Source organism: Larus michahellis, chromosome 3 (assembly GCF_964199755.1).
Source record: "Larus michahellis chromosome 3, bLarMic1.1, whole genome shotgun sequence".
NCBI lineage: Eukaryota > Metazoa > Chordata > Aves > Charadriiformes > Laridae > Larus > Larus michahellis.
The window spans coordinates 56,713,462-56,727,795 of record NC_133898.1 but is presented as its reverse complement, the minus strand read 5'-3'; the positions used below and the strand labels follow the sequence as shown (position 1 = coordinate 56,727,795).

At 39.8% G+C, this 14,334-nt stretch overlaps 1 protein-coding gene across 1 annotated transcript in view; it reads right to left on the bottom strand.

Annotated features, from left to right (window-relative positions):
- PRKN (parkin RBR E3 ubiquitin protein ligase) overlaps positions 1-14,334 on the bottom strand; it is a 779,388-nt gene that overhangs the window by 619,151 nt on the left and 145,903 nt on the right. Inside the window, exon 2 of the mRNA XM_074580279.1 lies at positions 1,457-1,620. Coding sequence (XP_074436380.1) covers positions 1,457-1,620 — 164 coding nt within the window. The remainder of the gene's footprint in view (positions 1-1,456; positions 1,621-14,334) is intronic.

The following is a 14,334-nucleotide window of genomic DNA, read 5'->3' as shown; positions in this document are numbered from 1 at the left end:
GGAGCCAAGAGTCAAAGCAGTGAGTCTAGATCCAGTTTACTAAATAATAAAAAGTCTTGACTACACATGGTAATTCTGACATTCCAATGAAATTAATTAAGTCATCGGCAGGCCTGTATATTTGGAAAGCAATTTTTAATTTACCTTGGCAACAGATTGTATGTTGTAGCCAATAACAAATTTGGTTACAAGTATAAAATTGAGCTCAAAATCTGTGTTTCATGCTGACATAAAATGGCAGTAACACCAATACCTACAGTTTCCCAGAAAATGCTAAGTGGTTCAGAAGCGCCTGGCAGAACAACGCAGACACCCAAATCTAGCAACTGGCAACTGACACCTTCTAAAATTCAGATTTTATTTATTTTTAGCCTTACATTTTCCTGTATATGTTTTCACATATAAGTAAGTGAAGCACATTGCCGTTTATGCCGCGAATATATGTATCAACACAATCCATAGGTAATGCATTGGAAAGTGACAACAATTCGCATTTCTGCACCTACCTTTGTGTGCTGAAATTCCCCAAAACCCTTTGCAAAGCAATAAACATCATACCCATGGAGACATAGCGATAGGTCATCAATAGAGTAGTGACTTTCTGTATCAAGGCTTAGCAGCCATTCTAAGTATAGCAATACTTCTGAAATATGAGTGCCAATTAATGTGAAATAATTCTGCCTGGGAGGAATCTTTCATATAACCACCTGGACTGGTAACGGTAGCAAAGACAACAAGGAAGAGAAAGTTGAACCTATCCTTCCGTGCTTACTACTGCTCACCACAAAAGAACGCCTCTCTGCCTTTATTGGAGAGAACAGTTAGCCAACCTTCAGGAGCTGAAATTCAGGTACCTACTTAGAGCTGCTCTTGCATGCTCCCTGCTCCTCTCTCATCTTCACACGTTTATGAGTGCAGTGGTTTGGAGTGCGCTTCTGTGCGCATTCTGATCTGGAACCATCCCTCCAGCCACACATTCACCTGCCCATGTGTGCAGGAGCCCACGGAGCGGCAGCAGCCCTGTAGCTATCCTCCAGGGGTCACAATTGGGTTACAAATTCTATAAAATTTGATGACTGTGCAGCCTGATTTAGAGCAATTTATTCACATCCTTCTTCATTAAGATTCAAATGGAATAAGTAAGATAGAAATTGAACAGATACAGAAATTTTGCATGGCTTGCTTCTGTAGTCAGTAAACATTTATTCACTAGGCACAGCTCTCTCTTATGCTCTCTCCTTGTATTCTCTCTCTTCCCCTATCCTTCCTGCTTGCTGTTTTAATGCATAATTAAGAAGGTCAGAATTAATGAAGCAGTGTGGAGTAAAGTTCAAGGAATCCCCAGGCACTATTTATTCTATTAGATCTCAGGCATGAATGTCAGATTGGCAGCATTAGAGGCAGAGGCAGTGTAGCTGGCAGCAGTCCAGAAGTGAAGCTACCAAGGGAGACTTACCTGTAGTGTCAAGTCATTGCTGAGCTCCCTCCCTGCAAAAATCACCCGCAGCTGGTCAGCTGGAACTCCCTGTCGCTGGGCAACCGCCTCCTTCAGCTGAAGGACGCTGGCGTCTGAACCAACCTCCACTGGGAAGCCGTGGCTGGAGTTGAACCTGACAAACACTGAACAAGAGCAAAACACCTTTTAAAATGAGCATTTCTCATAATGTGTTTGTACTAATGACTACAAGAGGCTTACTCTTCAACTGTGCTATTTTTGGAGAAAAGCTATTAATACTGCAGTGTACCATGTTGAACGGAGGAACGGTACAAGATTTCCCATCACAGAATAGTGACCAATAAATAAAAAACATGTGTTTCCCCTTGGCAGTGTTAGAAATTACAGAGAACAGTCAGAATCAAAAGAGACCCAGCTAGGCAGCTGTCTAAGTAGTTGCTAACTGGCACAATAGATTTTCAGTTCAGTCCTAACCTTAGCGGACAGAAGGCACACACGCTACCTGTGCCTCTTGTGCTCTTCCCCACTGCATATAACAAATAAGTGCAGGAAAGCGAGGTATGCTTTAGAGACAAAATGCATTAAATAATACAAGGGAAAACAATTCCTTGTTACACAGCAAAGCTCAGTCACATAAACTGGTTTCCCACAGATATAATTCTACAGAAGATAACGACGGAGAGAAAATCACACGCTAGCAGAAATGTTTGGGAGTGTTGTATTACAGCATGGTCTTTTCAGAGTTCACTAAAATATCTGCAGTACATAACTCCTGCCGGCATCCACCTTCGGTGTAGAAAATCACTACTGCACCAGTCATATCATTTTTAGAGCTGCAGCAACTGGTTTACACATCCAGAGAAGTCTGGCAAATAAACTCATAAGCCTTCTGCCATGCAGCTGGCAGAGCTGCTTTTCATATGGAGTCTGAATGTGCTCATCGAGCCCATGGTCAGGGGAATGACTGCAAGAGCTATGAAAGAGGAAAAAACCTCATTACGCTCCTATCAGTCATGGAGATTGTGTGAACGGTAGACACCTCCCCAATGGACCATTTCAACCAATAGCTCCACAGGCAGGAAGAAAAGGAATTAGCAAAACCCAAAAGAAAACAAAAAATCATTTATGTCAATTAGATAGTGGGTACCTGTCACCTAAACTGCTTGGGTATTGACTGTTACAACCAGTCTTCTTAACGATTTATTTCCCATTCCCACTGCAATGTTTTAGCTGAAGTTTTTATTTACTTTGTATTTTTGATGAGTGACAGAAGCATAACCTCAAAAGTATTTATATGGTTTTAAAAAATAACTATTTTTAAAACTGCAAAGTGGATCTTTATGATTTTTCAAACACATGAAGTCTAGCTGACCATTTCAAAGTTGTCAGATTCTTTAAGAGCATTTGAATATGGCTGAGAATGCTGCCATTGTTTTGCTGAGCAATGAATGTTGTAAATATCTGCAATTTCTTATCTTCAATTCATATACCAATAAACCAATTCATGTACCATATACCAATAAAATTTTACATAAGATTTTAAGTTTTGCTCTTGAAAGTACCCTCTTAAGGTACTAAAATGCAGGGTAGGATTGCATAATGCTGTGTCAGGCAGGGTGCAGTACATATGCCCTGCAGTGTGTTAACAGTCTCCTGTAGTACATCCTGCTACTGGTTTTGATTTCTAGTTAAAGGTGTTCTGGAAATAACTAAACTATGCAAGCTGTATATTCATACTGTTCAGAAAAACCAATGGAATTTGAATGTTATTTTGATTGTGGTTTGGAGAGTCAAGGGGGACTTATATGACAAAAAGTAGTTCCAGCTACATACGTACATAAATAATGGGAACTGAACATTTCCCATCTTTCCAGAACACTCATAATGCTCAACTGTAAATAACTTTATCTGGGCCAGTAGCAAAACATATAGTTAAACCAATGGGGAATACACTTTTTTAATATGCTAAGCTCTTGACTATCTGACTATGCGCATATATTTTTTTTAAGCATTTATATAGGTATGCTCACATACACACATAAAATGCATACATGTGCATTTCCAAAGACTTATTCCTAGCTAACAAATAATCCTCTTTAGTCTTATGAAACCAAGTGCTATGGGTTTTGGAAATGAAAAAAAGTTAGCAAGTGCATTGACTCTGCAAATTAAATGTGCTGGTAAGAGGAAACTTCTTGATAAAAGCAGCATAAAGATGTGGAGTGTCATTTAAATTAATTATAAAGCAGTACTCATTTTTAAATATAGTATAAATCCAACACACTTAGTGCAAGTGTAATTCATATTCATCATCAACAATCCCCACCCCTTCCCTCAAATAAGCTTACTTTTTATTCACTTCCAACAGATACAGGTAGCAAAAATTTGAGTCTCACAATTGTAACTACAAGCAAACATGGGAAACGGGGGTGTTAGTGCAACATTTTGTACTCCACAGCAAAGATTACAACTACTCTCTTACAACAAGCCTGAAGAGCTAACTCAGAAAAATGCAAGAATGCCAAACTTTGCTTGCTGGAAAGTTCTAATCCACAAATATTTTGCACTTAAACACATTTATTCTATTACAAAGTCTGCAACCCACCAACTCTTTAACATAAAAGAACAGAAGGGATGTCTGCTTACTTGCACAGAACATACAAAAATTAAATACAAAACTTCAGTCTGTGGAATAAAACCAGAATTTCATCAACATAATATTTCAAGCTGTCTTTTTAGGAAAAAGAAACTTATTATTTTCTTTTTGACATTTCAACTCAATAATTAAATCATCACTATCAAGCTGATACTCTGAACAGCACACGTTATTCATGAGATTGCAGGTGAAGTTATGCAGACATTTGAGATCTCTTCCAAAGAATGCATACTTTGAAAAGACTTGGAATTTAAAGTTTGTCTACTGAAAGTTAAATAAATATTGGCTTAACAGAAGATTAGGGAATTTACCTGAGGCCTAAACTGCTGATGGAAATCCAAAAGAAATAAATCAAGCTACTAAAGTTCAGAAGTAGCCAAAACAAGCTGAAGAAGGAGGCTCCATTTGGATCAACCCTTCCACCCCGACATTTGTAAGAGGTGACAAACAGTGAAACTTGTCTGATAAAAGGAAACTTTGTGAGACTTGACTGTCATGTCAAATATAATCTCTGTAAATATCACAAGGATCTGATTCCCAGAGGGATCAAGAGGTCCATAGATGCTTTTGTAAATCTCGTGGTATCTATCTGAATCTCTACGTACCTTTAAAATCTCACTATAAGTCCACATATTTTAAGCACGGTACTGAATGGAGGAAAGTGATATAATTGAAACAGTGAATAAAAAAAGAAGTATATATATAATTCACTATGCCTTTCCAGTATCTGGGGTATACATCTTCATGCAATAATTTCAGTTTTACATTTAACAAGTTGGATAGTATTAATCTCTTGTTTGGAAGGATCAGCAAGTGCTACATAAGGGAAACGTTATAGATAAAGTAACTTTTACATATTTCCAGAGGAATGTCCCATGTTTCCTATGAAAATACTCATTTTTTCAAGCATGTACCTACACAGTAAGAAATTTTTTAGTCCAGCATGATGACTCAAGTGGTGGAAATTGGCTTTTTCAAAGACTGCAGGCTTACTCCTTTGGCATGCCACTTCTGCGATCGTGGCAGAGGGAAAGTTCTCAGTTTTGGCTGTAAGGGCAGGAATTGCATTTGTACTGAGCAACGCATATTCCCCAAGAAACTGATACTACAAATCAGAATAAACGGAGTTGCAGGGTACGTGAAATGCATTCAGGTGCAAAGAAAACATAGGAGACTGTATATACAGAAATGATGGTGTAGCGTCCAGCAGTAGGTTAAAGCTGGCTACACAATGTAACAAGTCTTCAAAGACAGTGGCTAGCGATTTAGGGAAATAGAAGTGAGGAGTAAAAACGCACCCCTCCACCCCTCCCTGCCACCCTAATTGGACCAGAGAGAGGAGGTGTACACAGAAGTAAATGCTGAGTTGAATGAAAATGTCCGTTCCCAGCTGTGGGAAGTTTCACTATTTTGACATTGGTTTTCATCTCAAATGCATCAAAAATTCAATGTGTTGACTTTTTATGTTCTTTTTGTTGAACAAGAAGTAGCGTGTAAGCGTTAAAATATTTTCATTCTGCAGCACTTCATGGAAAAAAATACTTCTTCACACTTCCAGTCCTGTTAACTAGCCCCCTCTGTTTGGATTCTCTCTCTCAGAATGAAGCACCAACACAAATCCCAGAAAGAAGTGGGTGCTGTGGTCATAAGTAAACACTGGTGTATCATGATACAGGCAGCCCAGCATTTATTTTCACTAAAAGCTCCCAAGGAATGCAACTTCTTGGCTTTTAGCTGATTTGTATTCAAATAATTATAATAAAATTAAGAAGTTATCACCTCTGAAGTGACTTGTATTAATAAATTCATGTACAATGAGCCATTTCATTCTTATGTATACAATACGTAAATGCACCAGTTCCCAAATAACATATTGCTATCCTGAAGATTTTATGTTTCACAATACTATGGTTTGAGAAAACCCATAAAAATTTATTGTCATTTAGACAATTATTCTATCACCCGATGACCCCTCTCCACCCAGAAAGGGGAATCGGGAAAAGCAAGGAAACATGAGGGTTGAAATATAAATAGATTTAATGGGATAAGACTAAATAATTAACAATAATACTAAAGAACCAGTATTAATCCTGATACTAACATAAGATATACAAGTATTATACTCAGCCAATTCTACCAGTAGGAAGCTGTGCACTTCCAGCAAATGTCAGACACTGCGAGTGCAATGGCTTCAGGAGGAAGGGAATGGCTCAGGGGTCCCGCACCGGGACAAGAAGTTCTCTGGACTGCCACCACCAAGGGAGAGACAGACTACGCAGCAAGCTTTCTAATTTATATTGAATGTGACATTCATGGTATGAAATAATCCTATTGGCCAGCCCGTGTCAAACGCCCAGGCCTTGCTCCTCCTCATCCCTGCACCTGGCAAGGCTTGAAAACATGAGGCCTTGGATCCCGCATACCATAGCTGACTGTAAAGTAAATATTTTCACAAATTCAGACACTAGGGTCTTCTAAAAGTGCAGGTTTTTCCAGAATGAGAAGAGAAATTAGTCCTGTGTCGCTCAACCCAGGACACACAAACAGTATGACACATCATTGCATCCACTATGGAAATGGAGTCAGCAGCACAATTCAATCACTTAGGATACAATATAACGAATAACTTTTCCCCATGAAGTAATACAAGAATTGCTAGCGAAGGGAACATAAGTAAGTGAAGAAGACTATGACTAAAATCTTGAGTAGTTTAAGTACTGCTATCTGTCCAGCCTTTACGCTGGAGGTTGCCACGCATATAACTGGGATACTGAAAGAAATGTGTACCAGCATCTCAGCTGTGCCTGTTTACAATTCAGCATGTTAGTACAAACTCAACTGAAAATTTAAGGACATGCAGATACAAACTGGCTACACTCAGACACAAGTACATGGGGCAGGTGTGCAGGGGAGCTGCAGAATTTCAAGTGAAGGTTGGAAGAAAGCTGGTGGGACCTCAACAGGCCATTTCTCAGGGCCCTGGCATTCAGCAGTCTTTCTTCTTTGGCAAGTCATACCAAAAGTGCCAAAACTTTAACACCCATTGTCATCAATCCTACAGGTTTCCAGTTGTGAATCGAGAAGATAAATATTGCATGTTGGAGAAGCTTAGGCCCTGCTTGTGAATAAACCGAGAAGGCACAGTCCCGATATATAGAACAAAAAAACTGAACTGTGTCAAGAATGAAAAAAAAGTTGTAGAAGTTTTTACATTGCTACACGCAAAATACCAACTTTCTTTTTAGTTTTGACATGAAATACCCAATTCTTTTTTTCTTCCTGAAGTAGCGAATCACAGAATCCTGCTTTGCTGCACACCAAACAAAAGCTATAATCTACAATGAATGATCTGTGGCAACAGAACGCACAAGTTTAAACTTTGAGATCTCATTGCTGAGCAATTATATTGTGTCCATGATAACTATGACAGCTTCAATACTCTTTATTCCCCATTATTCCTAGGGACAAAAAGAATAAAACCAAGGTTTAACCCAAAACCAGTGTGAAATACGTGAAACTTTCTTGATTTTTAAAAGCCCTTTCCCTACTGAGGTCGGATGACAAGAGCTTTGAAATGTATTTCCCTAAGACTGGGAAAAAAAGTCTTGTGACAGTATCTGTCTGTGGCAATCAGCTCCTCTTTGGCTCAGTACACAGCCCTTCTCAGCTCAAAAACCTACATCTAGACTACCACAAAGTATTATCCCTTCCTTTTCAATAATAAATCTTTCTCCGAAACTGTGATTAATAATTCATTCAGTACAAATAACCAGTTTAGTGCAGATTAAAACTAGGAAAATGCACAGAAAGGATAAATAAAGGAAGAGAAGATAGAAATCAAGATAATGTAAAATCCTCGCCACCTGCTAGAGTACTGTGGAAATGTTCTGTAAGTCCCTCCATTACAGCACAACTGCGCATCACCGCTCAAGGCATAGGCTGAAGGCATCTGTTCTAAGTATCTTTTTTATTTCAATAAAGAAAATAAAAAATATTTTTCAGATGCTCGGGACTCCTGCATCCTCAATCATACGGCAAGATACTATTCTATTATTTTAATCTTTACATTTGATGAACATGATACATTTGTAGGTACTTTATAAGCCCCGAGTGCATGTCAGTTGCTGCCTGGAATTTCTATAACCTAAATTGTAGAAATGCTACTGTAGGATACGTGTACTGTGAGAAACTAGCAGCAGAACACAATATAATGTGATGGCAGTAAATCTTGTTCCACAAGTTTTTATTGTTATTTCCCAGTTTTCAGTGTGTCAAGGGAATTGCAAAAAGGGAAAGAAGTAAAGCAAGGGGGAACAAAAAATGGAAAGGAATAGATGAGTTGGGGAGACCATGTAAGCTGAGGTCAGGTCTGTAAAAGAATAGCTCAGTCTTGTGGCAGACTTTTATTAAACAACCACTCAGCACATGTTACTGGAAGTCCAATTAAATGGCTAAACAGCTCTGTGCAAAGTTCTTTGAAGCGTCTTTCCACAGCAACTCCAGCAGCCTGGAAGGGGTTGCAGTCTTTTTCTTCACAGATTTGTGCACCTAGGTTCTGCATTAGAGTAGGAGACCTTCACAACACTTTTTGCTCCCAGGAGCGCTGGAGAGCAGGACGGTTCAGGAAGCTCCATTTTAATTTCTACCCTGCTTCCACTACCTCAAGTCCCACTTTGGAGGCTGCTGTCACTGTCACAAAGCTCTGGCCAACTGGCTTGCCTGATTTTTTTTCTTGACATATGTGATAAAATAAAATTTCATCAGCACTAGAACAACCAGTCCCATAGGAATTCATGTAGCCCTTTCATCATCTAGCAAAAATATCCTCAGCTCTCTCCAAGGAAACTCTCAAACAGATGTCTTTTCATCAAAAAGTTGCCAAATTCCGACAAATTGGAGCCAAGTTAGATCCTGAGTCTTCATGCCCTTGCACTGAACATCCCTTCTTCTTGCCAACAATTCCCTTCTTCTATAAAGAGGAAAATCTAACTACAGAACCTCTGCTGTCTACACAAGGAGTGAGATAGTGTCTCGGATTTCACACGTTTTCAGTCTGTATGGCTGAAAATCAACACCTTAAACACTACCCTGAGATGAGAGGGTTGCTGCTGCAGATATCGATGCATTAGTGTGACATTTTCCTGGCAAAAAGGCCTGCTGTATATTTTGCATCAGGTCCAGACTGACAAGAATATGCAACGAAGTTAACCATGACTTAATGAGTTACCACTCACTGCTGAGCCATGATAACTGGCAGCATTAGGCCTCCTTGATCATTGCATTTGTGAAATAAAATTAATGCACATTAATGTAAGCCAACTTCACAGCCGCAGCAGAAAAAGAGACTACACAGGCAATAACTGGCAACTCATTAAGCTAGAGTAATTTGGTTGCTTCTGATCATTTGTAAATTACCTTCACCTAACAAATGATTTTATGATGCAGTCACACATAGAGAGCAATGTAGTAATCTAACATAAACAATGTCTATAAAACCCCATCCTTGGTGAGGTTATTTCTCTCTTTAGGAAGGAATAAACTCACAGAAACATCTTTAGTTCTAGCTAACACTAAATGAATATTAAAAAAAATGTTCCTTGATTATTAACTCAAATTTTAAGATTGAGATGTCTGATATTTTTATTTCCTTTTTAAATAAAAATCACGATCGACTTTTATTCAAACAACTGTTTACGGAAAGCAATACAGTACTACTCATAAATGCTACATTTGTACCCAATGACAGTTTTCTACAAAGTCATACGCAGCATGGAAAGGGGGACTGGGCACTCACTTCCATTGCAAGATTTAGGGGGCATCATCTTAGGCTTGCAGGAGCTAGGTTCAAACAGACAAAAATGAGATTTTTACTTACAATATTAGCAACAGACCTTCTGGAAAACCCTGCCAGAGAAGTGGTAGATGCAGGATGTGTAACTTTGGCTCAAGGGGAGAAGAGACAGTTACTCCACAGGCAGCTCAGTAACCTCCCACTGAAAAGGAGGGGTTAATGTATAAAGTATGAAAGAAATATGTATATGTATGTTTTGAGCTTAAAAGGGCTATGTCTTCCAGTCACATGCTGAGCCAAAGAGGAACATCACTGCAAAGACATTAAAAAGTAACAGATACCGTCACAAAAAATAATTTTTTGTCATTCTTATGAAAATACATTTTAAAGCTCCTGCCATTTGAATTTAAAAAAGCTGAGAGAACATCAGGGAGAAATATCATCTATTCTTTCCCTTTTGTCTTTCTTCAGAAGGGTCTCTCTGCTTACAGTCAAGATTGGAGTCATGGGGTTAAACTGACTCTTGCTCTGAATGACTATGGCAGCTCTTTTGTAGATGTCCTGGGTTTGTATTTCCATATATGTACTCCACAGAATGTAACACTGAGTAAAATCTAGCAAGTAGGCAGGTTAACAGTTTCCTCCTGACTCTTCCTTGCTACCAAGTAATCCAAACCAAAAATAGAGGCAAATAAAAAAGACAAGAGCTCAGCACTACTCTTTTCTTCCTCCAGAACTATGCAAGCACATGCGGCTGCTTTCTTGTATTGCAGTGAGGCAAATTTAAACTCAGCAATTCTCACAGTAACCTAATTTTGTTCTAGGAAGTATGCCTCTTAATCCAAGAGACAAGCTAAATTTGTCCAGTGAATTATTTCCTGTGAATAATTCACTCAGTTTTGCTATACCCAAATTATCTTTAAAGTTGGAGGAATGCATAGCTAGCTAACCCAACACTACAATTATGTTGGCATTTCCTTAAAAAGTCTCTTAAAAATGCTGTTTTCCTAGCTATTTTTGTCCTGATTTACTGGATGCTTATGTCAGCACAAAGCTGCCATGAACTTCCTTGATACAGAATCAAGCTAAATTCATGTTTCATTTTAAATAGATGCATACTGTTCTTTAATGTGCTTGGATATGGATAAGAATCCTTAAACGACATATTTCCAGCTATATGCACAGCTTTCTGTATTAATAAGAAGTATTAGATTTTAAAATAAAATGTATACTCTTGCAGCTTTTAAATTAACCCTGTCCTGTGGAAGAATGGGCCAGTATTTTTGCAAAGACTGCATGAGTTCAATGAAATTCATCAAAGTCAGAAAATTTCAAGTAAGACTACAGCAACAGCTTTAAGGCTTTAAAGGGGACTGCAAGGTGAGGACTGCAATAGTGAGATTCCACTATTTTAACAGTTACACTCATTTGCGGTTCCCCCGGGAAATTTAACACATTGTTATCATAGTGTCTATATTCTGCTAAATACTAGAAGCATTGGTGGACATCTGAGGATCCACTCAAACAAATGTATGATAAATATGGCAGCTGTCACACTTGACTAAGGAAGGAGCTTTCTAAACTCATGAAGTTTGTTAGTTTGTGCACTATAGGACAAATGAGTACAAAAATGTATATAATCCATATTATAATATAGAAAAAAATGGTACATATACCATTGGAATGGCTACGTAGAAACAGATTACCTCCACATATAAACACCTCAGAAGTTACAGAGAAAATATACCTCCCTACCCACCTACTGACGTGGAAATCTTTGTTTTCATTATTTCTACAAGAGCTGCTACAAGTAAAATCAAGCCAAAATTCAAGGGAATAAACATTGTTATGGCCCAGGACAGAGTTAGCCCAGTACATGGTTGCATGCAGTATAGCCACATGCATTGCTTCAAGGGAGAAGATGTAGCCAGGTGCTCTGGAGAACAGAAACATAATATGGCTTATTTCCTTGGTGTTTACAAACCTAATGTTAGTTTTTGAATCGCTAGGTTTCTTTGCTTTTACTCATCCCATTTGTGGGCATCCCAGTATCTTTACAATCACTTCCCAATTCGCTTTAAGACACATGACGCACAAATGAAATTATATTTCATCACTGAGCATTCAATTTTAAGGCTACCTGCCGCAGCCTCTTTTCCTTGAGCACCTTTCCCATTTACCTGTTTTACTGACAAATAGTTCTTTACTAGCAGAAAAACAGGCTTTGATGTTCTGGAATGGTCATATCCCTGTCCTGCACCATCAAATGCTAACCTCACTCTGCTTCCTGATGCTTGGCTTTTCTCTCCAACCGTGGGCATCATCTCTGCTTCCTGAGACCTGTCTTCTCAATGGTAAAATTACTACAGCAGCAGAGCGGACTTAGGAGGATGACTGCTCTGCAGAACGGCCTGAAGAAAGACCATCAAGGCATTGAGGGCATCACCAGCCCTGACTGTCCCTGCCTGGCTTCCCCCAGAGCTCCGCCGCAGCCCAGGGCCCCATGTTTGCCCCCAGGTCTGTCAGCCCCTGCCCCAGCAACGCCACAGCAGGGCCCATGCCCAGACCAGCCTTTTACTGCTCCTGCCTGGGCTTCTTGCACAGACGTGACCTGACTTGCCGCCTTGCACTGACCTGGCAGCGGATCCCTGCTCTGTCCCTCGCCACAGGCCCAGCCTGGCCCCCCCCGCTGTAGGGCCGTGGGTGCTCCAGCCTGCCAGGCCCCGGCCCTGGCCGCTGCTCTGCCATGGTGGCACCACCCTGCTCTCACTGCTCCTGGGAAAGGCAGCGCGCTAGTAAGAAGAAATGTAACATCTCTCCAGCCACAGCAAATCTGAGAGTCTCAAAGCAGGCTCTAAAAGAGCACATGTGTGCATGTGAGGCAGAGAGCTGCTGGCGGGCGCCGCGCTCCTGTTCCTCCATCAAGACGGGATTTGCCCCAGGTGGCTGTGAGCGGGCAGGGCTGTGCGAAAGGCGCTCGGCCCTGACAGGGCCAGCATGGCTGGCCTTTTCCTCCTCCTGCCTCCTCATGGACAGAAACCTGATTAAACCCAGACTCTCAGGCCCTGCTGGGCGCTCCGCCTCTGTGTGGGGCTTGGCCTCCAGCTCTACAGCCCCTCAGCTTCCCGCCGGCGCGGGGCTGTCAGGGCCGCCACACGGCCCGACAGGGATTCCTGGCCTGCGGGAAGCACAACTGCCCTGCTTTCACACACCCCCGGCTCCAGGAGGGCTGCTCTAGCTCCAGAGTTTTCAGAAGGACGTATTGTTGGTAGTTAAAGTTGAAACAACATTAAAATCTCCCTGCCTTTTTAACATTTGAAAAAACGTGCTTTGTTTCAAAAAGTCTGACAGCGCTTCTGTAGCAACTTGGAATTTACCCTGACAGGTCCATGCTAAATTATTTTTGGCAAAATTACATCTATTAAAGATGTAATGCAAAGATTAGTTCAAGTTCCTAAGTAATTACACTAGCTTTAGTAAAACTATCTTAGCTACTTACTCCTCTGACAGGAAAATTTAACCCCTTAAATCAAAAGAGAACTATAAAATGACGAGTTGCCAAAGAAACTTCCATTTGTGTAATAGAAATGTGTACTCAACTATTCTTCTGAATTCATTAAAAAAAGTTTCTGTAGCTAAGGTTGAAGATTTACCGTATTTCAAAGATAATTTTCTTGCTCTTGAGTTTTTCAAAGCTCTTCTTCCCTTTGTTGATTTTTTTTCACATTTACTTTTGCTATCTATTTCACACCCACATTCAATACCCCTAAGTCCCTGACACAAGAAAACACCCAGCAGACACTTTTGCCAGGCAAAATCATATGGCCCAAATTGTCTGCCAAAAATAGTCTATCATTGCTACTATAAAACTGCTAGATAGCTAGCTGGAAAAACTAAACACATATCAAATATCCCAGTGTAACACCAGAACGCTATGAATTCAGTATATTCTCTGAACACACAGAAACTAATTAGAGCTATTTAAAATAAACTCAATACAGTCATTTACAATCACCCCTTAAATACATTAAACGTGTAAAAATGGGTGTGTGCATAGATGTAAACAGATTAGAGAGAGAGAGAGTTAGTTAGATACTTACCAAATCCCCAATTCAGAATATTATTTCAGTACAGAGTGAAATCCTTATTCACTGAGCCGATGTAGACATGAACTTGCTGAGTAGGATGAGAGGAGGTACTCCAGCACTTAGTTCACAAAAAATGCTTACTAAGCACATGACTCAAATGCTATTACAAATATGAAAAATTAATAACTCCAAATCTTAATGAAATGCCAAAATACAATAGGAAGCCTCAGATTGATAAATGGTGATGTATATAGTACATCAGCTGAATACGATAGTACAGAAGTGTCGAAATATTTAAGATACTGTACAAGAAACTTCCCTTATGTTCTGCTTTTTTAAAATC